The 26809-nt window shown below is 42.6% G+C and overlaps 1 protein-coding gene across 1 annotated transcript in view; it reads right to left on the reverse strand.

The window, feature by feature from the left end:
- Positions 1 to 26809, reverse strand: part of mthfd1l (methylenetetrahydrofolate dehydrogenase (NADP+ dependent) 1 like) — an 80474-nt gene that overhangs the window by 22782 nt on the left and 30883 nt on the right. Inside the window, 3 exon segments of the mRNA XM_062044582.1 lie at positions 6388 to 6499; positions 16638 to 16706; positions 19214 to 19354. Coding sequence (XP_061900566.1) covers positions 6388 to 6499; positions 16638 to 16706; positions 19214 to 19354 — 322 coding nt within the window.

A 26809-nucleotide genomic window follows, 5' to 3' on the forward strand; every position in this document is an offset into this window, starting at 1 on the left:
TAAACATGTTAAATGAGCTATTAACAGTTCCTGTGAGTTTTGCGCAAAGGCTCTTTAGCGCCGCCCTAGTGGCTCCCTGGAGCTTTTTTCAAACATGTATTAAAATAGAAAAAGATGGGGGGAATACATTTTTTGTTTTACTATGGTTTTTTAGAAGGAAAAACATGACACAAACCTTCCTAAATGTAAGAAATCCCACTGTTTGTATTAAACATGCTTCACTGATGAGAGTATTTGGCAAGCGCCGTTTTGTCCTACAAATTTCGGCGGTCTTTGAATTAACTGTAGTTTGTTTACATGTACAACTTTCTCCGACGCTGCCACAGGAAGACGTGTTTTATGCCACTTTTTCTTTGTCTCATTTTGTCCACCAAATTTTTATGCTGTGCATGAATGCAATAACATGAGCTTTGTTGATGTTATTGACTCATGTGCTAATCAGGCATATTTGGACAGTGCATGACTGCAAGCTAATCAATGCTAACATACTGTTTAGGCTAGCTGTATGTAATGACATATCACTTCATTATGCTTTGTTTGTAGGTATATTTGAGTTCCGTTAATTTCCTTTACTTATGTCCTCTGTGTATTTAGTTTATATTTGCATGTCTCATGACCCATTATCTTTTGTATATGACATAATGGCTGCATTTCTAATAGTTCTTTGTGTGCCGTTATAGACCACAGCAAACGTTACCCAACTTGTAAAGATTGAAATAAATCCATTAGAAGAAGACAGACCTGCCTTTTCCTTAAACTTGGACACACACATCTATATCTTTGGCCATTCTTAAGCCAGTCATTTCCAGGATTTATCTCACCCTCTGAGAAGCTCCGTTTTACTAATGTTTCCAATGTTATACAGTATATTACATCTGAACATTTCTTCAGCCTGCGACACAATAATTTGATAGTTACCGTACATCATGTGTTGTCTTCATTATAAAACATATATAAGGCTTTTAATTTTTTGCGGCTCCAGACAGATTTGTTTTGGTGTTTTTTGTCCAATATGGCCCTTTAAACATTTTGGGTTGCTAAGCCCTGCTCTAGATCCATTGAATAGCTACATGCTCTGCATCATTTTATAAATACATCAATTCAAACAGTCGAGAAAATAAAAATAGCACCCCCATGGCACTGTTTGCATAAGCTAGCTCCTGAACCGCTGCAAACTAAAAGAGTGAAAAATGGTCAGTGTCATGTGGTGTTGTTATTTAACACCTCTCATCTGGCACATCTCAATGCGCCATATAGATAACTTTAGGGTGTTAAGCCAAATCCCTACCAAATTTGGTACACACCTTTTGTGGGCTGACAATCCCACATCTGTAAAAATTTAGCAAGATTGGTTGAAAAAAACATGGCCACCGTCAAGCCAAACGAATGCAGTGCAACTGCATTACACGTTGCACTGCAAAATGTAATTTGCTTGTTTAAGACTTAAAAAGCAGTTGTTGATAAAAAGACTTCCTTGCTATGAGATGTTACATGATGTTGATAGTGTACAACATATTGTGCTAATAAAAATTCTCATTAAAAATACTTTTTTTCCACATCTTTAATTACACCAATTAAATATGGTACTACTAATAAGAGCGTTAATGAATAGCAGTATCAATAACAAATATCGATATTGGTATCAGTATTGAGAAAATCTTAACAATATACATCCCTAATCGTGAGTTATTGTAGCACCAAACATTGCGTGAAACAAAGTAAAGTTTGCCCGCTTATTATTCTGTAGAATCAAGTTCAATAAGTGTAAAAGTGATCTTCATTTGATAAATAACTCTTCATCTGCGCACATCTACCAGCTAGCATTAATACAAACATTTTCCTGAGGGAACTCTCCTGAAGGAATCAATAAAGTACTATCTATCTATCTATCTATCTACACTTTATTAGTAGTCACATGAAAAGATTGAAACTCTTTAGAAATACAACCTGACAGGGCTAAATCTTTGATTTTCTCCCACGTAGATAAAAAATAAGTGATGTCCACGTGATGTTTTTTACAAAAGGCTAAACATTATTAGGGGTTTCTGATAAGGCAAACTTGATGAGTTTAAATAGTCGATGTGTACGCTGTGTGTAGACAGCCCCTGTTAGATAAAAACTAAGTGATGTCCATGTGATGTTTTTTTACAAAAGGCTAATCTTTTTAGGGGTTTTTGCTAAGGCAAACTTGATGAGTTGAAATACTCAATGTGTACGCTGTGTGTAGACAGCCCCTGTGCATGTAACTCACTTAACATTTTAAATATAATTAAAATGATAATGACGGATGTACACAGGAAGTCAGAAAACAAAGCAAATTCATTAATGAGAGTGATTGGTTATATGACTAGAAATGCTGTATTTACATGTAGGTATGTGTGTAGTGAATTTAACAATGCAATAAACATAAACACTGCATAGGAGATTTAACCGAATTAAAGTAAAACATGTAATTATCCACATGATATGAAAATACATTTTGTTTAAATTAGGCTATGTGTGAATTTTGGATGAGCCTCCCACTCGCAGATGACAAAGAACGAGAGGAGGGGGGATGTCCGGAGGAAACACTTGCAAGTTTGCTGTTCTGTGCAATGAACTTATACCATCCCCGGAGCGAGACAGACACCAAAAGGAAGGTACATGGAGTCTCTAAGTATCGAAGGAGACTGGATCAAACACTAACTTTCGGTTGTATCAGTTTTCCAAAGTTTGCCTGTAGCATTTGAAATAAGAAAACAAACTTAATTCAAGAAGAGACAACGGGCTGCTGCAGTAAAGCAGAGATTGTGGAGTTTAATAGTGCAGGGTTCAGAGCTATAAAGCACAGCAACAAGCACAGCATATTGCTGCTATGATTATTCTTACAAGCTTTAAAAACAAGATTTATCATTTACTTAGAACACTCAAACAGCTGGAATGTGGAGTTTAACCTACAGAACAACTCAATTTTGGTTCAAGATGACTTGAAAAGAATAATACAGAGCAATGTGATGATAAAGTGCGGCCATGAATTTGACCACACCCCCCTGCAAAGACATCCCTCAGTGGGTTCATAAGAAGTTCATTCATGAATGAGGAGCTCCATGTTATGATACAACAAAGGAGTAGCGTATTTTGGTTTTCTTAAAAAAAAAAAGAATCTTTTGATTTACACTTAATTTTTATACTGTATATCACACCCATCCACTAAAAATGATTACCCTTTATTGCATTAATATGATTGTTTTACGGGGGGTGTATATTGTAGCGTCCCGGAAGAGTTAGTGCTGCAAGAGGTTCTGGGTATTTGTTCTGTTGTGTTTATGTTGTGTTACTGTGCGGATGTTCTCCCGAAATGTGTTTGTCATTCTTGTTTGGTGTGGGTCCACTGTGTGGCGTATATTTGTAACAGTGTTAAAGTTGTTTATACGGACACCCTCAGTGTGACCTGTATGGCTATTGATCAAGTATGCCTTGCATTCACTTGTATGTGTGTGTAAAAGCCGCATATATTATGTGATTGGGCCGGCACGCTGTTTGCAGGGAGGAAAAGCGGACGTGACGACAGGTTGTAGAGGACGTTAAAGGCAGTGCTTTTAAGGCACGCCCCCAATAATGTTGTCCGAGTGGAAATCGGGAGATATTCGAGAGGGACACTGAAATTCGGGAGTCTCCCGGGAAAATTGGGGGGTTAAAACCGATATCGAAAATTTCCGATATTACATTTTAAAGCATTTATCGGCCGATAATATCAGCAGGCGGATATTATCGGACATCTCTAAAAACAAGTATGGAAAATTATGTCTGTTAAATATTCCATTATACAGACACAATTAATAAATATATTCTTATTTTGAAAAAAATAACTTTTACATTAAATTCAGGGCTGTCAAAAATAACCAGTCATGTGATAATCCACAAAAAAATATCGCATTAATCATGTATATACGCAGACTCATTATGATTGCACATGCAACTTTACATAACCGTGGATGGTTACCTGAAAGGTGGCGCTATGATTTGATTAAAAAAACGATTACTGATGCATATTTAGTTTATGTATATTGATGCAGTTTTACATTTATTTTCGTTTTACTAAATAAGCATTTATCACTTGCAACTTTTAAAAACAGTGCATTTGCAATAAGAAATTGCCATCACATTTATTAAATTCATGGAAATGTGTGCAAAACTGGAACATAAATGCCCTATAATAAAGGAGCTGGTCGGATCTCTCGGTGAGGTGGCTCGCTGCAGTCAGCCACATTTTAAAACTGTCTGCATTACTTTATTCACAATAAATAAATCAATTATTAATGTTTACCAATAGATTTTAAAATCGTCCATGTCCAAATTGCGATGCTTCTAAAAATATTTCCCCTACCTCTACAAATGATACTTTAACTAAAACTGTTACCAACTTTTAAGGAGATAAAGGACGTGCATTCAAGTGAAACATAAAAAAAAAAAGTTCTTGAATTACATTCTGACAATAAAATTGCATTGGTGTCCAAACATTGTCTTTTCAAAGTTAATTTAGATTATGCAAGAGAGCAATAACTTGCGATTAATAATGATTAATCGAAGTTCACAAATTTGATTAATCTGATTACAAATATAATAATTTCACAGCACTAATTCATTTTATTTACATTTGACTTGAATAGTTTCAATACAAAAGTTATAACAATTCTAATACATTTTTCTACAGTATTTTGTTTGTTTTAATAAATACTGTTAACATTTCCTCAAACAGGAATGAGGCGGACTGATGAAAAACACGTGAGGAAAATTATTTGCAAATAATACTATTCAAATGTATTTAATTACATTTAAAATGACAATTTAATATAATAGCTTTTACATGTATTTTAATAAAATTTTCCCTTTAATACTTTCAAAAACAAATCTTACTCTCTTGATCGTATTATGGCTTGTATGGTTTGGTATGTTTTTAATCAAGGGCCTCAGACAGGAAAGGGTGGGAATGAGTTGGACTGATGGAAAACAAGTGTTGAAAGTGAAAAGAAAAACGTTACAATTCTGTGCGCCTAAACTGCCAAAACACACCTGCCAACTTCGCAACAGTTGACAGCGAGAGCTCATGCTAAATATGCAAAGTATTGTTTACCTGTTGGTGCACTCTCTCAAGGAAATTGTCCTTGGACACAAAAACAAAAGTATACATGAAAAGGCTAGATGGTGGATGTGTAAGCCTGCCAACACAGACTTACACACTCACAAACATTCCAAACATGTTTCTGCAGCCAAAGAAAGTGTAGACAAAGAGGGAAGAGGGATAGATGGACGGATAAAAATGGAAATACTCATGTACTGTATGATTTGACGTTGAAGGGATTAGTGTGGTTTACTTTACAATTCCAGAGGCTCTTAAGATTATCATTTGACGTCCTTCCGCTCTACTGTCTGTTTTTTACGCTATCTTTCCACTGGTTTCCTAGAAAGTTGTACTAGAGAAGGATGCCAGAAGCACATGGAGCCAGTGTAGTCAAAATGAATGTGGGCCAAAGGTTGCAATGGTGAAAGGAAGCAAGGGTTACTTTTTAAGAAGTAGTAGTAGTATCGCTGTGTATTGTCCCGAGACCCTGTTTGAGCACCAAATGTAAGAAAACTCTTATCATTTCCTTCGCTTGATACTAAGTTTTTCAAACGCACAGGCTTTGCCACACTTCCTTAAAAAAAGCCTGGAGCTTTGCCAACTATTCGTTTATCAGATTCATACGTGGAAGCTGTAAGTATTGTCATTTAGTTTTTCTTCAGCGAATAAGTTAAACATGACTGAAATGTTACTATAATGTTAATCGAAATTAAGAGCTTTTAACCGATGGAAAACTGCCATGGCGATTATTTCGATTTTTTTCCCCCCTTTGTAATTTTCTCTATACTAAAACGCCATTCCCTTAAGATACAGTACTGATTGTGTAGTACACAACAGTAAGCCAGGTGTTGCAAAGCATGAAGGCAGTCAGAAACCCAGCCAAAGAAATATCAGCCAAGTAACACTGTCCCATCCAGTCTGCTGCACAGATGTGTCATGGAAAAAAATTAAAACACCGCAGCTTGTACCCAAAATAAATTCTGTTAGTTGTTTGGACACACTTTGGCTACAATTAGGATGAAGTCGACCAAAAAGTAAAGTAGTAGGTGAGAGAAGAAAAATTGTGCAATTACCGAAATTAAGGTAAAAAGGTTCAATTCATTGAGATTTACATTTTTACCATAAGGGCCCAGACCTGCTACAGACCCACAAAATGGCGTGTTCCCAGTAGGACTCACGAAAAAGACATCATTTAAAAAAAATAAAAAATGGGATCTAGTATCAATACTCAATGTATGGTATTGGTTACTGTGTGATATGCATGCAAAGGCTCTAAGTGCGCTTACCCACAAAGCCATCTTGTCCTACCAACTTCAAAGCCAGCTTGTCAGCGATGACAGAGGAGTTGCCATGGGCGATGTTGGCAAAGGGCCCGGCGTGTACAAACACTGGTGAACCCTGCAACAATGGAAAGTGACACACAAGACACACAGAACTTTAGTAGAGAGCGTAACCCGCAGCAACTCACCCTACTGTTTTTAAATTGAAAAGGACCTTTTTTTTCCATGCGACAATCACAATAAAAGTTTACGTTTAGGCTGGCAGCGGGTTTGAGTATGTTCAGAGGCTCCTGATTAGCAGAACTCCTTAAAGAGTGAACACACAAAATGCATGTGCCTGGTAGTCACGTCCAATGCATCAGTAAATGTTAACTATTAAAACGGAGACATTCCAGATGATAACAATTGGTAAAAAAAAACAATTATCAGCTCTCACTGGAAAACAGTCAAGTCGACTTTTGACAAGGACAAGACAAAGTTTGATCATATTAGGCCTATACTGGCTCACCTGCACTGGCTTCCTGTGCACTTAAGATTAGGGGTGTGGGGAAAAATCGATTCAAATTCGAATCGCGATTCTCACATTGTGCGATTCAGAATCGATTCTCTTTTTTTTTTTTAATCGATTTTTTTGTATTTTATTTTATTTTATTTTTATTTTTTTTAATTAATCAATGCAACAAAACAATACACAGCAATACCATAACAATGCAATCCAATTCCAAAACCAAACCCGACCCAGCAACACTCAGAACTGCAATAAACAGAGCAATTGAAAGGAGACACAAACACGACACAGAACAAACCAAAAGTAGTGAAACAAAAATGAATATTATCAACAACAGTATCAATATTAGTTACAATTTCAACATATCAGTGATTAGAAATCCCTCATTGACATTATCATTAGACATTTACAAAAATAAAAAAAAATTAACAATAGTGTCACAGTGGCTTACACTTGCATCGCATCTCATAAGCTTGACAACACACTGTGTCCAATATTTTCACAAAGATAAAATAAGTAATATTTTTGGTTCGTTTAATAGTTAAAACAAATTTACATTATTGCAATCAGTTGATAAAACATTGTCCTTTACAATTATAAAAGCTTTTTACAAAAATCTACTACTCTGCTTGCATGTCAGCAGACTGGGGTAGATCCTGCTGAAATCCTATGTATTGAATGAATAGAGAATCGTTTTGAATCGGGGAAAAAATAGTTTTTGAATCGAGAATCGTGTTGAATTGAAAAAAAAAAATCGATTTTGAATCGAATCGTGACACCAAGAATCGATATTGAATCGAATCGTGGGACACCCAAAGATTCACAGCCCTACTTAAGATGCGACTTTAAGGTTTTTATTACTTACGTATAAAATACTAAACGGTCCAGCTCCATCCTAACTTGCTGATTGTACTGAACCATATGTCCTGCGTTCAAAAAACTCTGGCTTATTAGTGATTCCCAGAGCCCAAAAAAAGTCTGCAGGCTTTAGAGTTTTCTCTTCGGGCTCCAGTACTCTGGAATGCTCTACTGGTAACAGTTAGAGATGCTACCTCAGTAGAATAATAAAGTCCTATATTAAAACTAATTTGTATGCTGTAGCCTTTAAATAGACCCCTTTTTGGACCAGTGATCTGCTGTTTCTCTTTTCTGCTCTGCCCCACTCTCCTGCGTGGAGAGGGTATCAGGTGAACGTTCCTCCACGGATGAGGCACGTTCAAAGTCGGGACCCAGGGTGGACCACTCCTTATGCATCAGTCGGTGACGTCACTGCGCCGCGACGTGTCTACATGCAAGAGGTTCCCCTGCTGGCCCCACTATGGACTGGACTCTCACATTATTAACCGTATCCACTCGGCATCCATTGCACCGGTCACCCAGCGGGGAGTTCCCGCGTCTGCGGTACCCTTCAAGGTTTCTCATTGTTCCCATTGGGTTGAGTTTTTTGTTGCTCTGATGTGGGATCTGAGCTAAGGATGTCGTTGTGGCTTGTGCCGCCCTTTGAGACACTTGTGATTAAGGGCTATGTGAATAAACTTTGATTGATTGATAGACATAAAAGGTATCTTTTTATAGGACAAGGAACCAGATTTAGTTACATATCTTAGATCTTAAATTGGATGCTTTAATCATCATACTTAGTAAGAATCAGCACACTAATGACTTAAAAATATCAAGAAAATCGAGTCATTGTTGCAGTGCACATGAAATCTGCGATAGGGAGGAAAAAGGAAGGATGTGAAGGCCACACGCGATTTTCAAGCTTTTGTTTGTATCCCCCACTCCCCTCACACTGTTTAAATAAACATTTTCACGTCACAGGAGTAAACCATCCTTATGATCAAGCAGAGACAAATGCGAACAGTATTCCTCATTGTTTAAACAGACAGACGTAAGTAACCCCTCATCCTCCCAATTAGCCAATACATGGAAATACACAACATCACGCATGTAAATTCATTCCACTTCACTCTTTCCACATCCGCATGTGTATGAGAAGTGATGAAAGTGATGATCAAAGATAAGTACATGTGTGTCGTCTCTTCAACAGATGGACATTAGGATTTCATATAAAAACAGGAAGTGGGAGGTCATTTCCTCTTCCTGTCCACCTCCAGTCCATCTCCACAACCCGACTACACAACCGTGCTAAAGTGCGTAGAAGGTCTGTCCTGTCCTCAAACTCTGGGTTTGGTCTGCTGAGGATAAAACCTCCATTCAATTCTATGAAAATGCAGGTAGACTTGGTATTTGCACCTGCCCCCATTTACAGACACATTCACAGGTAGTGCATATAGAAAGTGGACACACCTCTGTTAAATACAAGGTTTTTCAGCTGAAACATTTGTTGTTGAAACAATTTTTATTGGAATAGATTGATGGATGGAGTATCTCGACAATTTTTGCACAGCCGCTCCAATACTTTCAAGAGCAAGGGCATTTGTTGTGCACAGGCCCCTTCAGGTCACCACACACACACACAACTGGAATTAAGTCTAGTTCGCTCCAAAAGTGACTTTCTTCTTGAATCAACTCTTTTAGACTTAGACTTAGACTTCCTTTTTTATTGTCATTCAAATTTGAACTTTACAGTACAGATAAGAACAACATTTCGTTGCATTAGCTCATGGTAGTGCAGGATAAAAAAGCAATAAGGTGCAGATATAAATAAATAAATAGGTTACTGTACAGATAAATATATTGCACTTTTTCATATGCATCCGCGTTTATGGATGTATGTTATATTGTCTTTTTTATTCCAGCGAGTTAATCCATTTTGGGGGGAATTGAGGGGATTATTATGATGCTTTCAAGAGTCTTACGGCCTGAGGGAAGAAGCTGTTACAGAACCTGGAGGTTCTGCTTTGAAGGCTGCGGAACCTCTTTCTAGAGTCCAGCAGTGAAAACAGTCCTTGGTGGGGGTGGGAAGAGTCTTTGCAGATTTTCTGAGCCCTGGTCAGGCAGCGGCTTTTTGCGATCTCCTGGATAGGAGGAAGAGGAGTTCTGATGATCTTTTCCGCTGTCCTCACCACTCTCTGGAGAGACTTCCAGTCTGAGGCATTGCAGGCTCCAGTCCAGACAGAGATGCTGTTGATCAGTAGGCTCTCTATAGTTCCTCTGTAGAATGTGGTGAGAATGGGGGGAGGGAGCTGTGCTCTTTTCATCCGACGCAAAAAGTGCATGCGCTGCTGAGCTCTTTGGTGTGTAGGGACCAGGTTATATTGTCAGTTATATGCACCCCCAGGAACTTGGTGCTGCTTACCATCTCCACCGCTGTGCCGTTGATGAAGAGTGGAGAGTGGCTGGACTGGTGCTTCCTGAAGTCAACGATGATATCCTTGGTCTTGTTGACGTTCAGGACCAGGTTGTTGGTTTTGCACCAGTCAACCAGATGTTTCACCTCTTCCCTGTAGACCATGTCTTTGTTGTCACGGATGAGGCCCACTACTGTCGTGTCGTCCGCATACTTCACAATGTGGTTAGTAGTGGACCTGGCGCATCAGTCATGGGTCATCAACGTGAACAGCAGCGGACTCAAGACGCAGCCCTGGGGGGAGCCGGTGCTCAGGGAGATGGCACTGGAGGTGTTGCTTCCCACTCTCACAGACTGGGGTCTGTCTGTGAGGAAGTCAAGCAGCCAGTTGCATAGGGGGGTACTGAATCCAAGGGGGGCCAGTTTGCTCACCATGTGCTGCGGGATGATGGTGTTGAATGCTGAGCTGAAGTCCAGAAACAACATCCGCACGTGTGTGTCCTTTCCTTCCAGATGTTCTAAGCTCAGGTGGACTGCAGAGGAGATGGTGTCCTCTGTGGAGCGGTTAGGGCGATAAGCAAACTGGTATGGGTCGAATGTGGGGGGAAGTCTGGAGACAATATATTCCTTTACCAGCCTCTCGAAGCACTTCATTATGATGATGCAACGGGGCGATACTCATTGAGGGAGGAGATTGTGGGTTTTTTAGGCACTGGAATGATTGTGGCTGTCTAAAACATGATGGTACCACAGCCTGGGTCAGCGAAATGTTCAAGATGTCTGTGAGAACCCCCGCCAGCTGGTCTGCACATCCCTTAAGCACCTTGCCCGGAATGTCATCAGGTCCCGCTGCTTTCCGGGGGTTCACTCTCCTCAGGGTTTTCCGGACATCCGCTGTGTCCAGGTTGAGCGGCTGCTCATCAGGGCGAGGGATGGATTTTCTCGCCGGAGTGGTGTTAAGTGCCTAAAACCTCGCAAAATAATTGTTTAGGTCATTTAGGAAGCTGATACTGTTGCCACAGGGACGGGGGCAGCTTTATAGTCTGTGATGACCTGTATGTCCTGCCACATTCGTCTAGTGTTTGTGGGGTTCTCGAAGAAGTCCTGCACTTTCTGACTGTGAGCACGCTTTGAAACCTTAATGGCACGGTTCAGGTTAGCTCTGGCTGTTTTTAATGCTACCATGTCGCCATACTTAAAAGCCTTGTTCTGAGCCTTCAGCATTGCACGTACCTCACTGTTCATCCAGGGTTTCTCGTTGGCCCGTGTGGGGATGTTCTTGATCACACTGACATCCTCCATGCACTTCTGAATGTATGCGGACACAGACTCTGCATACTCCTCTACACATGTGTTATGATTATCGGTGGCGGCTGCCATGAACATATCCCAGTCTGTGGTTTCAAAGCAGTCTTGTAATGCTTCCATTGCTCCCTCTAGCCAGGTCCTCACCTGCTTCACTGTAGCTTGCTTCCTGATCAGCAGGGGCTTGTATGCAGGAATTAGCATCACAGATAGATGGTCTGAGGAGCCGAGGTGGGGGCGTGGTGCAGCTTTAAACGCATGTTTAATATTGCTGAACACCATGTCCAATGTGCTTCCACCCCTGGTTGCAAAATTCACAATATTGATGGAAAGGAGGGAACACAGTTTTCATGTTAGCTTGATTAAAATCCCCTGCCACGATGATAACTCCCTCTGGATGTGTAGATTGCAGTTAATTGATGGCGCAGTACAAAGCATTCAAAGCCTCTTTGTGTTAGCACTGGGAGGAATGTACACTGCTGTGAAGATCATAGCACTGAATTCCCGGGGTAAATAAAATGGCCTGCATTTTATAGTTAATATTTCTACATCGGGAGAGCAGTGACATGAGACTATCTTCCCATTGTTGCACCAGTTGTTATTGATGTATATGCAAACACCACCGCCTCGGGATTTACCAGTGAGAGTTTTGCTCCTGTCCAACCGAAACATAGTTAGCCCCTCGATGCTAACTGCCTCGTCCGGAACGGATGGTTTCAGCCACGTTTCTGTGAGAAATATGGCGCAGCTGTCTCTCATCTCGCGTCTTGCATATAAATCCAGCTTAAGGAAGTCCAGTTTGCTCTCCAGGGAGCGGACATTTGAAAGCAGGACGGAAGGAAGCGGCGTTCTGTGAGGATTAGTCTTTAGCTTTGGTGTTAGCCCCGCTCGGCATCCCCGCTTCTGTTTCGGATCCCACCGCTTACGTCTCCTCCGTCGACGGTCCCCGCTGGTACTAGGCTCCGCTACTTCACAGGCCGCTGGATGTAGCCGGCGTAGTATTCCGATGCTAGCGAGGAGGTCCAACGTATACGCATCTTTCGGTCCAAAACGGCCCAATCTATCCACATCCAAAATTGTCTGGCGGTCGTATGTTACCACGGAGTGTGCACGCTGGAATCCAGCCATGAAATTCACAGAATTTGCCAAAATGTTCTATTACTACCATGAGCCTCTGCAGCCGCAGCCGAGCAGGGCGCCGCCATCTTTTGTTGATGTGGCAGAAAGTTTGAACGTTTTGAAGAAAAATTGGCTGATGTTTAAGTGGACTTAAAGGCCTACTGAAACCCACTACTACCGACCACGCAGTCTGATAGTTTATACATCAATGATGAAATCTTAACATTGCAACACATGCCAATACGGCCGGGTTAGATTACTAAAGTGCAATTTTAAATTTTGCGCGAAATATCCTGCTGAAAACGTCTCGGTATGATGACGCCTGCGCGTGACGTCACGGATTGTAGAGGACATTTTGGGACAGCATTGTGGCCAGCTATTAAGTCGTCTGTTTTCATCGCAAAATTCCACAGTATTCTGGACATCTGTGTTGGTGAATCTTTTGCAATTTGTTCAATGAACAATGGAGACAGCAAAGAAGAAAGCTGTAGGTGAGAAGCGGTGTTTTTCGGCCGGCTAGCTGCAGCAACACAAACACAGCCGATGTTTCATTGTTTATATTCCCGAAAGATGACAGTCAAACTGTACCATTGGCCCGTGGAGAACTGGGACAACAGAGACTCTTACCAGGAGGGCTTTGAGTTGGATACGCAGACGCGGTACCGTGAGTACGCAACCAGAATGTCGCCATAAGCATTTTGTTTAATTTGTATGTGTAACGCAGTACGCAGCTGCGGCTTCCAAACATTTGATTGCTTGCCCGTACGTGCGTGCCGCTATGTGCATGTCACGTACGTAACTTTGGGGAAATATATGTGCTGTATGAACTTTGAGGAGGTGAACGGCACTTTGGGCTGTGGGATTGAGTGTGTTGTGCGGGTGTTTGATTTGTATTGGTGGGTTATATGGACGGGAGGGGGGAGGTGTTTGTTATGCGGGATTAATTTGTGGCATATTAAATATAAGCCTGGTTGTGTTGTGGCTAATATAGTATATATATATGTCTTGTGTTTATTTACTGTTTTAGTCATTCCCAGCTGAATATCAGGTCCCACCTGCCTCTCACAGCATCTTCCCTATCTGAATCGCTGCCACTGCCCTCTAGTCCTTCACTCTCACTTTCCTCATCCACAAATCTTTCATCTTTGCTCAAATTAATGGGGAAATCGTCGCTTTCTCGGTCCGAATCGCTCTCGCTGCTGGTGGCCATGATTGTAAACAATGTGCAGATGTGAGGAGCTCCACAACCTGTGACGTCACGCGCATATCGTCTGCTACTTCCGGTAGAGGCAAAGCTTTTTTATCAGCGACCAAAAGTTGCGAACTTTATCGTCGATGTTCTCTACTAAATCCTTTAAGCAAAAATATGGCAATATTGCAAAATGATCAAGTATGACACATAGAATGGACCTGCTATCCCCGTTTAAATAAGAAAATCGCATTTCAGTAGGCCTTTAATGTTGGCCTTTTATAAACTTCTTAATTCACATGTTCAATGTGTCAATATGTTCTGTTCAAAATGGCATGATCCACCATGACAGTTTGGACTTTTTTCCCGGTGTTTGGTGTTATTTCTGTTAAAGCGCTCTTGTTTTCCTGTTTCCATTCCCTGTGTGCTTTGATTACAAGCACCTTTACCTCTGGTCTAAGCGCTGCATCCCTCACCTGTACCTGATTGAAAATCAGGACACACTTGTCCCTGGTAGCCAATCACAGTGCTTCTTAAGCCTTACATGACCCTGTTCCTCAAAACACGGGTGGATCATCATTCATTAATGGTTATGTTACCTCAACAGCTGTTTTATTTGTGCATTACCAAGCTGCACAAGTTTTAATTAGTACTTAATAAATTACCATTGCACTTGCACGCCGTCTCTCCATCCTGGCGAAGGGCCAACAACGCCACGGCAGAATGTGACACAAAAAGTTAAATGACAAAATTCACAAAAAGGTGTGTGATCCAAGAATAGACCAATACATGTCCTGTTTCAATTAGAGTAGGTATTTAAGTCCTCTTCTTTTTCATCATGCTGCTTACATTTTGTCATCATGACACTAAGACGACACCCTAACAGTATCTTGACATTCAGAGAGAAGAGACCGCTAAGCTTAAGGTGTCATCAGTACAAAAAGACTGAAAGAGTCACAGTAAGGCATTTTTAAGTTCACCAGGTTATTGTGCATTTTAGGTTCATTCTGAAATTTACCATTAAAGCCAAAACATTTTTTATGAGTAGTGGATGTATAAAAAATCAGGTCCCACTCGGGAAGATAGTAAACAACTAAAAAAATACCCCTGAATTTTTACCAAAGAATGTGAGGAAATGTTTTTTGTCTACTATTCCAAAAGATTATAAAATCAATTTCCACATTTGACAATGCCTTCTCTTTGGTGCTTGTCCTCTGAACCTTGCCCTATCTGAAACAACCTGGAACAACATGGAATAAACACACAAAGCCTGTGCGCGTGTGCATGTTTTAAAAAATCACAAGCACACAGAGGCAACAAAAGAACCCAGGCGGTCTACGCTGGATGGAAAATTCACACGGAGCATGGAGGCCCCGCTGGTCACGATACCAGCCCCCTGACCAGAATCACAGGAAAACCACACAGGAAACAGATCGCACAAGAGGACCGCAGTACATCCTCCGAGAAAACAAGAAAAAGTTATCGCATCACTGCTACGTGCACATTCTGCTTAGCCTGTAGGCAAAAACAGTCAGTAAGAGGTTCCACCACAAACACTGTGTGCAAGTTATGACTGAGCACAGTAAATTTGGCTGTGAATTTATTGTGGCCATTTACTTTACAGTCAAACCTCAACATAGGACCTGATTAACTAAACGCTTGCGTGTACCTAAACATGTGCAAAGTGGTCTGCATCTGTTTAGTGAGCAGAATATGGCGTGCAATCCACTTCGCGTCTGTCTTCATTAAAACACAAAATATATGCTGATCATCACAACACCCACAATAGTAGGAGAAAATTCAAATATAATAATTTAGTGTTCATCAACACTCATCACCATTTTGCGAGCACTATTTAGCACTTTATTTAACACATGTCAGAAGGACGTGCAAACTGACAGTTCCAAACACGGCTGCAGAATCAGTGCTCGCGCTGCAAACAGACGATGGACAGACGAGAATCCTCCGTCCTACATGTGTTTTAGACTGACAGAAATAAGAAATATTAGACATAGCCTCTATTCAGCAATTACCTTTTATAATTTTATTGCTGCTGGATGATTAATGGGGCCGATTAAAATAAATGTAATTGATGTTTTTTTTTTATGTTTGTTGTTTTTAATTTAGGAACTATATTACTATAATATATCTCCTACATGAAAAGACGTCTTCCATTATGCATTTTCATGCGTTAGTCATTCCAGACACAAAAATGTGCTAGTGATGCGATCCACAGCCTCATGCATCGAATTAAGTATCAGTGTGCCTATGTTTTCTAGATTGCAATTCAGTTTTTTTTTTTTTTTTACAGATTATAAATGTGTGCTGCTGGTTTAACGCATTGCAAACAGGTAGAAGCATGATAACATGAATGTGCAGAAAATGATCATCTCCATAATAAAAGCCCTGCATAGACGGTCTGCACTAGTTCTCAATTGCACACGCTGTCTTAGTAGATCAGTAGTACTAGTACTCGCTATTTAATTTTTTTGCACAAGCTGTTTAGCGCCTTTTATTTGGATCATAGTACATCAGGCCCATAATGTTGTGCTTCAATGTCACACTCCAATGAAAGTTGTGTCTTTCAGACATCTGTTACAATCTCAATGAGGTGACCCGAGTTGTAGACGTTTGCTCCACACGGTTTAAACTGCTCTTCAAATTGAGAGCCGGGGAAGGAAAAGGTCAATATATCATTTTTTAAGAGCTCTCTGCGGAGCACTTTCTGTCATTTGTCTGACAGCAGAGTCTGGGCGTAGGGAGGTCTTTCAATTTCCCTGTGGACCGCTGCCCTATTTATTCTACTGAGATATTCATCAGGGCAAGCTCAGCTAAGAAGGATTGTTTAAAGAAGTGTGTGGTTTACGTGGAACACGACTCACCTCAAGGGTTTGCATCAGCGTGGGCTTGATGGCATCTTTCATTAGCACGGCCAGCGCCCCGCTCACGCCCTGAGAGAAACACATTGATAAAGGTGGGGCTTGGAAATAAGAATATGCAGATACTTATTACACATTCACCAGTTAAGTACTTAGGACACCTTACAAAAGTGAGTACAACCCTCACACATCAGCAACCATTGTATTGTACATAAAAAGTGTTTTCAACGTGGAATTGAGCTCAGAAGTTGGCTTGACATGGCACGCCCAGTGTTGTTGCCAATCACAAGTCAGTAGGAAGGGCTTCTTTCTCGTGGTTGGAGCGATCACTAGCGTATTGAAATTGCGGTGTTCTGCAGGAAGATGGATGTACATCGCCAAAACAGACGAGTGTTTAAAAAGATATAGTCACTGCAACTGGATTATAAGCGGTTGGTCCCTTCCTCCTCACCGCTTCATGTGTCGTACTCCCACCCTGAAGCACAGCGCTCGGTGCCAGCCGACGACAGTGTAAACTTGCCATCTTTTATATGTAAACATGCCAGCATATCACAAAGGATACAAAATACTTTGTCACTCAATTTGTTATTAAAACACAGGAGAACTTCCTGCAGTAGCAGCCGTATAAGTGACATTCTCCTCGGTCTCCGGTGACAGTGTGCGGCGCACACCAGCCTGCTGTACACCTGACATGGTCAAGGAGTCACAGGAACACGTTTTCACAGCAATAGGTGGCAAAAAGATCGCCCGGATAAATTACTATATCTATCCATCCATCCATCCACCCACCCACCCACCTATCAATCCATTTTATAACGCTTGTCCCTTTCGGGGTCTCCACCTTATTGCAGGGCCAACACAGATAGACAGACAACCATTCACAATCACATTCACACACGACAGCCAATTTAGTGTTGCCAATCAGCCTATCCCCAGGTGCATGTATATGGAGGTAGGAGGAAGCCAGACTACCCGAAGAACCCATGCAGACATAGGCAGAACAGGCAAACTCCATACAGAAAGACCACTGTGCCATCGTGCTGCCCTAAATTAATATACAGCATGTCCTCACAAAATATAATATGAATATGAAGCATTAAAAATGCATTGGCGAAAAGGTAAATTTTGTGTCCTTGCCACAATCTTTTTTACACTGTTAAAATCAAATGTTGGCAAGCCTGAACAACCACCTCTGTATGTCGCCAAAGTATCCACAGCCTGTAGAAATGTTCGTATGTCAGCCATGAAGTTGTAGTGAGGCAGCGCACATTTCCATGTCAACGTCAGTCTAAATTCATTTAATTTTTGCTGTGAAAAAGGTCGTATGCCAGGTTTTTATAAATAAGCAAGCTTACAAAAAGTAAATAAGCAAGCACATGAAGCTCGTCCACCTTGCTTTATGTGAGGATGCTGCACCGGTGGTCAATTGGGTTAGGGTTTGGAGGAAACATAGGTGGCCACTCCATGACCTTCACCTTCTAGTCATCTTGTGGGTGTCTGGGCTCCTTATGTGATTTAACTGCCATGCGGCCCAGTTTCCCTGAGGCAGGGAATCATGATCTCCGAGCCGTGTATAGAGAAAGTATGGCCAACTCAGTTTCATAGTTGGTTCCCAACACGGCGCCCTGTAATCACGTGAAGGGCTTTTGACCATTTAGGAGATTGTCTGGCCATACTGATTGGTCAAAAGCGCTTCACGTGACGACAGGGCGCCACTAACTCTGAAACCAAGTTGGCCACACTCTCTATTGACGGCTCTGCCTGATCTGCTTCACGTTGTAACAGAAAATATTGAAAAGAAGGTTTTTTCTCAATGAACCGTAGCTCCCAAAGTGCAGACAGCACACATGCAGCACCAGACCGTGACCAAATCACAACCATGCTTGACTCTAAGCAGGACACAAATATATTGCAACTCACTTGGGTTGCCATATATTGAGACAATAATGGCTGTGTCGACTACTTTTCAGTAAATCTATACTGCTATACAAGTAGTACACAGACTATTCTAAATTATAAACAAGTTGTTTTTCTACTGTACTGTCCTTTGAGATGATCTACTGTAGTAAAAGTGATTGCAAAAAGGAAGGATGTACTCACTTCTAAAAGAACAACAACAACATGAATCTACAGTCATACTCCATATGTCCACAAGTCCTATGAAGGTTGTGGTATTTTTTGGATCTTCTTCGTCTAGAAGGACTAATGCAACTTTATATGGGAACCTCGCCCAGCCCTGAAACAGATTCCACAGTTAACTATGGGAAACCACATCCAGTGGACCTTGACGGCTGGACTTGCTGAGAGGTACTTAAATGAGGTGTTTTCTTAAAAAATATAAAAATAAAATACAAGTTGTTTTGGCTGGTTCGACTGGAAATCTCCTTATGCTATTTGGAAAAATGGCACAGATTTATCAACCAAAAAGGGATACTTTTCAAAATCATAAACACACACTGAGGAAATGTACATTTTCCTGCAAGGTATGTAGAGTCATGATAAAGTGACTGAGGGGGATGACAGGGGTGGTCTGTGTGCAAGTTCTCACACCCTGGGGATGCAAAAAATTAAACACCCACCAGGTCTTCTGCGGTGACGGGCTGTCCAGATTGGCTGGTCCCCACCACCATGCGTGCCAGTCTTGCTTTCATGTCCTCCAAGCTGTCTGCCAGAGCCAAGATGGCCATGATCTCGCTGGCCACCGCAATGTCAAACCCAGTCTGGATTGTGCAAAAACAATGTAAACCACAAAAATGCAGTGTTAAATCGGAAATTACACATTTTTATGGTGTTAGTGTGAAGTTTTAAAGACAAGATACTATTAAAAGAACAAACAGTTTGGAGGGTCATGGACTTTAGAATCAACCAAGTGTATAAGTCCACACTGACTTTGAAGAATGCATGCTGTAGCAACATAATTGTGGGAAAAGAACTAACAATGAACCTGAGTGAGGACTACCCGCCGAGAAGTGTATAGAAAACCAACGTCAACATAGTGTAACACAACTTTCAAGCACATCAATTCACAAACGGACATGACGTTCTATTCCCACATTCCCACTGCCCGTTGGAATGTCCTCAGGGGCTATAGTGTATCCAGTGGAAGATGAACCAGCTGATGGCGGTAAATGTAAGCATATGCTGAACAAGTTTAGATGATGCTCCAGAAACTCAATCTGCTCAAAGGAAGGTCAGTTTTGTAGCTTCTGTAACGAGTTAAACTGTTTTCAGATGTGTGAACATGATTGCACAAGGGTTTTCTAATCATCATTTAGCCTTCTGAGCCAATGAGCAAACACATTGTACCATTAGAACACTGGAGTGATAGTTGCTGGAAATGGGCCTCTATACACCTATGTAGATATTGCACCAAAAACCAGACATTTGCAGCAAGAATAGTCATTTACCACATTAGCAATGTATAGAGTGTATTTCTTTAAAGAAAGGCCTACTGAAACCCACTACTACCGACCACGCAGTCTGATAGTTTATATATCAATGATGAAATCTTAACATTATAACACATGCCAATACGGCCGGGTTAACTTATAAAGTGACATTTTAAATTTGCCGCTAAACTTCTGGTTCGAAACGCCTCTGCGGATGACGTATGCGTGTGACGTAGCCCGACGAACACGGGTATGCCTTCCACATTGAAGCCGATACGAAAAAGCTCTGTTTTCATTTCATAATTCCACAGTATTCTGGACATCTGTGTTCGTGAATCTGTTTCAATCATGTTCATTGCATTATGGAGAAGGAAGCCAAGCAAGCAAAGAAGAAAGTTGTCGGTGCGAAATGGACGTATTTTTCGAACGTAGTCAGCCACAACAGTACACAGCCGGCGCTTCTTTGTTTACATTCCCGAAAGATGCAGTCAAGATGGAAGAACTCGGATAACAGAGACTCTAACCAGGAGGACTTTTGATTTGGATACACAGACGCCTGTAGAGAACTGGGACAACACAGACTCTTACCAGGATTACTTTGATTTGGATGACAAAGACGCAGACGTGCTACTGTGAGTATGCAGCTTTGGCTTTTTTTTGCGTATGTACGTAACTTTTTTAAAATATATAAGCTTTATGAACCTTGGGTTAGGTGAACGGTCTTTTGGGCTGAGTGATTGTGTGTGTTGATCATGTGTTTGAATTGTATTGGCGTGTTCTATGGAGCTAGGAGCTAGCAGAGGAGCTAGGAGCTAGCATAACACGTACCGTACGTGCGCGTCACGTACGTAACTTTTTAAAAATATATAAGCTTTATGAACCTTGGGTTAGGTGAACGGTCTTTTGGGCTGAGTGATTGTGTGTGTTGATCAGGTGTTTGAATTGTATTGGCGTGTTCTATGGAGCTAGGAGCTAGCAGAGGAGCTAGGAGCTAGCATAACAAACACGCAGGTGTTATTATGCAGGATTAATTTGTGGCATATTAAATATAAGCCTGGTTGTGTTGTGGCTAATAGAGTATATATATGTCTTGTGTTTATTTACTGTTGTAGTCATTCCCAGCTGAATATCAGGTACCGTGAGTATGCAGCCTTGGCTGCTAAACATTCGATAACTTGACCGTATGTGCGCGTCACGTACGTAACTTTTTAAAAATATATAAGCTTTATGAACCTTGGGTTAGGTAAACGGTCTTTTGGGCTGAGTGATTGTGTGTGTTGATCAGGTGTTTGAATTGTATTGGCGTGTTCTATGGAGCTAGGAGCTAGCAGAGGAGCTAGGAGCTAGCATAACAAACACGCAGGTGTTTTTATGCAGGATTAATTTGTGGCATATTAAATATAAGCCTGGTTGTGTTGTGGCTAATAGAGTATATATATGTCTTGTGTTTATTTACTGTTGTAGTCATTCCCAGCTGAATATCAGGTCACCCCCGGCTCTCACAGCATCTTCCCTATCTGAATAGCTTCAACTCCCCACTAGTCCTTCACTTGCACTTTACTCATCCACAAATCTTTCATCCTCGCTCAAATTAATGGGGAAATTGTCGCTTTCTCGGTCCGAATTTCTCTCACTTCATGCGGCCATCATTGTAAACAATAGGGAACTTTGCGTATATGTTCAACTGACTACGTCACGCTACTTCCGGTAGGGGCAAGCCTTTTTTTTTATCAGATACCAAAAGTTGCAATCTTTATCGTCGTTGTTCTATACTAAATCCTTTCAGCAAAAATATGGCTATATCGCGAAATGATCAAGTATGACACATAGAATAGATCTGCTATCCCCGTTTAAATAAAAAAAATTCATTTCAGTAGGCCTTTAAGACTAGTTTAAAGTTATCTTCATTGAAAAGTACAGTGCTTTTCCTTCAAAAATAAAGACATTTCAATGTGACCCCAAACTTTTGAACGGTAGTGTATATATATTTTTTTACCCTCCTTAAATATTTGCTTTCATTTAGGCTCGCTTACTTCCTTTTGTTCACATGCAGGACTTTATATAGTTGTCTTTACAGCAGGGCTTTATCACAGTAAGAAGTGGTCCGGGGAATTCGGAAATACATTTTTAGGACATATTAATGATCATATGCTGAACAAGTTTAGAGGCTACACCAGGTGTGCGTATACGTGTCTATATATATATATATATATAGTGGAGTCTCACTTAAGCACCGCCTGACAGGTAGGCACCTCACAGGGGAGGAGCCAGGGAATGGAGGCAGAGTGGAACACGGAAGACAACGCCCCAGCCTTGGCCGCATCATCGAGGGGCGGTACATTCCCCTGTACCTACTCAATCAGCCTGAAGTGTCACCAGCTGTGCGGCCAGGTGGGGCCCAGCGACAAACCCTTCTTAACTCTGCCTCATTCAAGTCTGGCTCTCCTCTGTGTCAAGGCAGGTGCATCAGGCGGTAAGTGAGACATCCACCATTTCACCACTAAGGACATTATTAGTGAAATGTTTGACTTATGTTGTGCTTCTATTGTTTGATAGGCAATGACCTTTGACCTTTTAAAGAAGAGTGCTGTGTGAAGGACTGAGAGTCCCAGATGGGAGATATTTATGTTTATTACTGGACACTTTAAGTTTGCTACTTCCACACCCCGCCCTTCCTAAAAAGACTTGTGCAATAAATGCCCTTTTCGGCTTGCTGCAAAACCCACTCTGTGTCTTGGTGAGAATCAGGTACCACATATGGTGGAGAATACGGGTATTCTGATTCACGCCAAGCTCTCATCATGGCACACGCAGAAGCACTGAGTGCTTTGTTAAAAAGCCAAGCTGAACTTCAAAATGCAGTACAAGAGTTAGTAAAAAAAATTGCTAAAGATGTGGCTATTACACGGGCACCCGCTGAGGTCCTAACTAAATTATCGGGTGAGGATGATGTGGAAGCCTATTTAGAATTGTTTGAGCGCACTGCGGCTCGGGAGAAGTGGCCAGTAGGGGAATGGGGATCCATACTGGCACCTTTCCTCACTGGAGAAGCCCAACTTGTGTGTAGCGACCTGGCATTGGTGGATGCTCAAGACTTCAAAAAACTAAAGAAAGCCATTCTTGCCAGCCAAGGGTGCAGTCTGCCTGCCAGGGCCCAACGTTATCACAACTGGACCTTCCAGCCCACCCAGCCGCCGAGACCGCAGGTAGCCGCACTGCTCCGCATAACACACCGCTGGCTAACAAGCGAAGGCAACCCCCCCTCCATAGACCGTCTGGTGATTGACCACTGTATCCGAGCCTTGCCGCCTGATGCACGAAAATATGCCGCACAAGTAAGCCCTCCAACTGTGGAACAGTTGGTGGCCTTATTGGAGAACCACCAAGTGAGCATGGAAATGATGAGAGCCACTCGGATGGAAACGGCTAGAGCCACCGGGGAAGAGAGGCTAGGCCGCGACCGCCGAAGAGCGCCACCGCCAGCGCCGTCCTTACCCCGACCGTGGGGCGCGGCCCCTGAGAGGCCCAGTCTACCCCCACAGATGAAGTGTTACGTGTGTGGACACCCGGACCACATGTCTTGGGCGTGCCCGGAACGCGACCTTGATGTCTCCATGGCCACGGCCCCCAGCTCAGATGCAGGCAAACCATGCCTCCACACGGGAAGTGGACGACGACAACATGCCAGCCTTCCAGTAAAGATCGGAGGGACTGATGCCCATGCATTGCTGGACAGTGGGAGCACTGTAACCTTGGTACACGCTGACTTGGCCGGACCCCTCAGCAAAGACACCGTTCCAGTGACGTGCGTACATGGAGATGTCCGCCAGTATCCGGTGAGCCACATACACATTCAGACACCCAGAGGTGAGGCACTGGTACCAGCTGGAGTGGTACCAAACCTGCCTGTTCCACTACTTATTGGGTCCGACTGTGTACTCTTTGACCGTTACTGGACCCCGAGCTACATCCCAGGTGCCATTCCACGGCAGCGTCGTCGCCACAACAATGGACAAAAAGGTACGAGACCGCTTGCGGCCTGCCCCGCGTTTAGGCCCTCGTCAGAGGCCCCACAGTGACAGCTCTGCTGAAGAGGAGCGACGGGAGAGCAGGAAGGAGGAGAAGGCAGAAGAGGAAGGGGACCCCTTTGTGGAGTTCCCCATGCCAGAAGAGAGCAGCAACCCTAAAACGGGCGAGTTTGCCACTGCCCAGTGGAATGACCAGAACCTCAGCTGGGCCCGACAGCAAGTCGTGGAAATTGACGGACAGAAATGTGAAGGGGTGAGTGCACTTAATTCACCGTATTTTATGATAAAAAATGGCCTTTTGTATAGAGGGGTGCTAACTAAGGGCGGGGACATAATTGAGCAACTGCTGGTGCCTAAGTCTCATATCTCCCGAGTGCTTTATCTTGCCCACACTCATCAGCTGGGAGCTCACCTAGGGGTACAAAAGACGTATGACCGCATAATAACCCGCTTCTATTGGCCCGGTGTGAAACGCGCCATAGAAGACTTTTGCAAGGGCTGTCCCGAATGCCAAAAGAATGCACCGAGACCCACCTATCGAAACCCCTTGGTCCCGCTCCCCATCATCAGCACCCCGTTCTCACGTCTGGCAATGGACATCGTTGGACCACTCCCAAAGTCAGCCAGAGGACATCGCTACATACTGGTAATACTAGACTATGCCACCCGATATCCTGAGGCTGTACCATTACGCACAGCCTCAGCCAAAGCGATAGCACACGAACTGTTTATGATGTTTAGCCGAGTGGGAATTGCCGATGAGATTTTAACGGACCAGGGCACATGTTTTATGTCACAAGTGTTAACCATGCTGTACAAATGGCTGAAAGTGAAACGCATACGAACCTCTATATATCATCCTCAGACAGATGGCCTGGTGGAACGCTTCAACTGTACGTTGAAGAAGATGCTAAAAAAAGTAGCCGACGAAGACGGAAAAGACTGGGATCACCTCATTCCATATGTCCTCTTTGCCATCAGAGAGGTGCCTCAGGCGTCCACTGGCTTCTCCCCCTTTGAGCTAGTCTATGGCCGACGCCCCCGAGGTGTGCTGGACATTGCGAAAGAGACCTGGGAGAACCAACCCTCGCCACACCGCAGTGTGATTGACCATGTCGCCCAACTATAAGCCCGGGCTCGCAAAATCTGGCCCATGGTAAGAGAACATATGGAAAAAGCCCAAAGAGAACAGGCAAGAACATATAACAGAGGTGCCACACTCCGAGAGTTCCAAGTCGGGGAAAAAGTGCTGGTATTAGTTCCATCCAGCGAGTGCAAGTTCTTGGCCAGATGGCAGGGACCTTACGAGGTAATTGAGCGAATGGGCCCCGTCAACTACAAGGTAAACCAGCCAGGCCGGCGGAAAGGTCACCAAATTTACCATGTAAATATTCTGAAAAAATGGCATGCGGCAGAGCCGTTGCCAGCTACTGCGTTTTTAACTGCACACTCTCTCCAGACCACTCCCCCGGTACCTATAGGAGAGGACCTCTCCCCGTCCCAAAAGCAGGAGGTGAAGGAACTTCTGGGACGGAACCAGGACCGCCTCTCGGAACTGCCAGGAAGGACCCAGGCGATCAAACATGACATTGAGACCAAACCCGGAAAGGTGATAAGACAAAGACCCTACCGAATCCCAGAAGCCAGGCGGGCGGCTATAAAAGAAGTAAAGAAAATGTTAGAACTGGGAGTAATAGAGGAATCCCATAGTCCATGGTCCAGCCCGATTGTTATTGTGCCAAAACCAGACGGGTCCCTGAGATTTTGTAATGACTTTCGCAAATTGAATGAGATTTCACTGTATGATGCTTATTCCATGCCCAGAGTAGATGAGCTGATAGAGCGGCTCGGCCCTGCTCGTTTCGTCAGCACCCTGGACCTGACCAAGGGCTACTGGCAGGTGCCATTGACGGAAAGGGCGAAACCTAAAACGGCTTTCTCCACACCAGAGGGGCTATTCCAATATACCGTCTTGCCGTTTCATGAAATACCTGTTGTACAAACCCCGTTTCCATATGAGTTGGGAAATTGTGTCAGATGTAAATATAAGCGGAATACAATTATTTGCAAATCATTTTCAACCCATATTCAGTTGAATATGCTACAAAGACAACACATTTGATGTTCAAACTGATAAACTTTTTTTTTTGCAAGTACTCATTAACTTTAGAATTTGAAGCCAGCAACACGTGACCAAGAAGTTGGGAAAGGTGGCAATAAATACTGATAAAGTTGAGGAATGCTCATCAAACACTTATTTGGAACATCCCACAGGTGAACAGGCAAATTGGGAACAAGTGGGTGCCATGATTGGGTATAAAAGTAGATTCCATGAAATGCTCAGTCATTCACAAACAAGGATGGGGCGAGGGTCACCACTTTGTCAACAAATGCGTGAGCAAATTGTTGAACAGTTTAAGAAAAACCTTTCTCAACCAGCTATTGCAAGGAATTTAGGGATTTCACCATCTACGGTCCGTAATATCATCAAAGGGTTCAGAGAATCTGGAGAAAGCAGCTAAGCCCGTGACCTTCGATCCCTCAGGCTGTACTGCATCAACAAGCGACATCAGTGTGGAAAGGATATCACCACATGGGCTCAGGAACACTTCAGAAACCCACTGTCAGTAACTACAGTTGGTCGCTACATCTGTAAGTGCAAGTTAAATCTCTCCTATGCAAGGCGAAAACCATTTATCAACAACACCCAGAAACGCGGTCGGCTTCGCTGGGCCTGAGCTCATCTAAGATGGACTGA

Source organism: Entelurus aequoreus, linkage group LG04, assembly GCF_033978785.1.
Source record: "Entelurus aequoreus isolate RoL-2023_Sb linkage group LG04, RoL_Eaeq_v1.1, whole genome shotgun sequence".
Classification (NCBI taxonomy): domain Eukaryota; kingdom Metazoa; phylum Chordata; class Actinopteri; order Syngnathiformes; family Syngnathidae; genus Entelurus; species Entelurus aequoreus.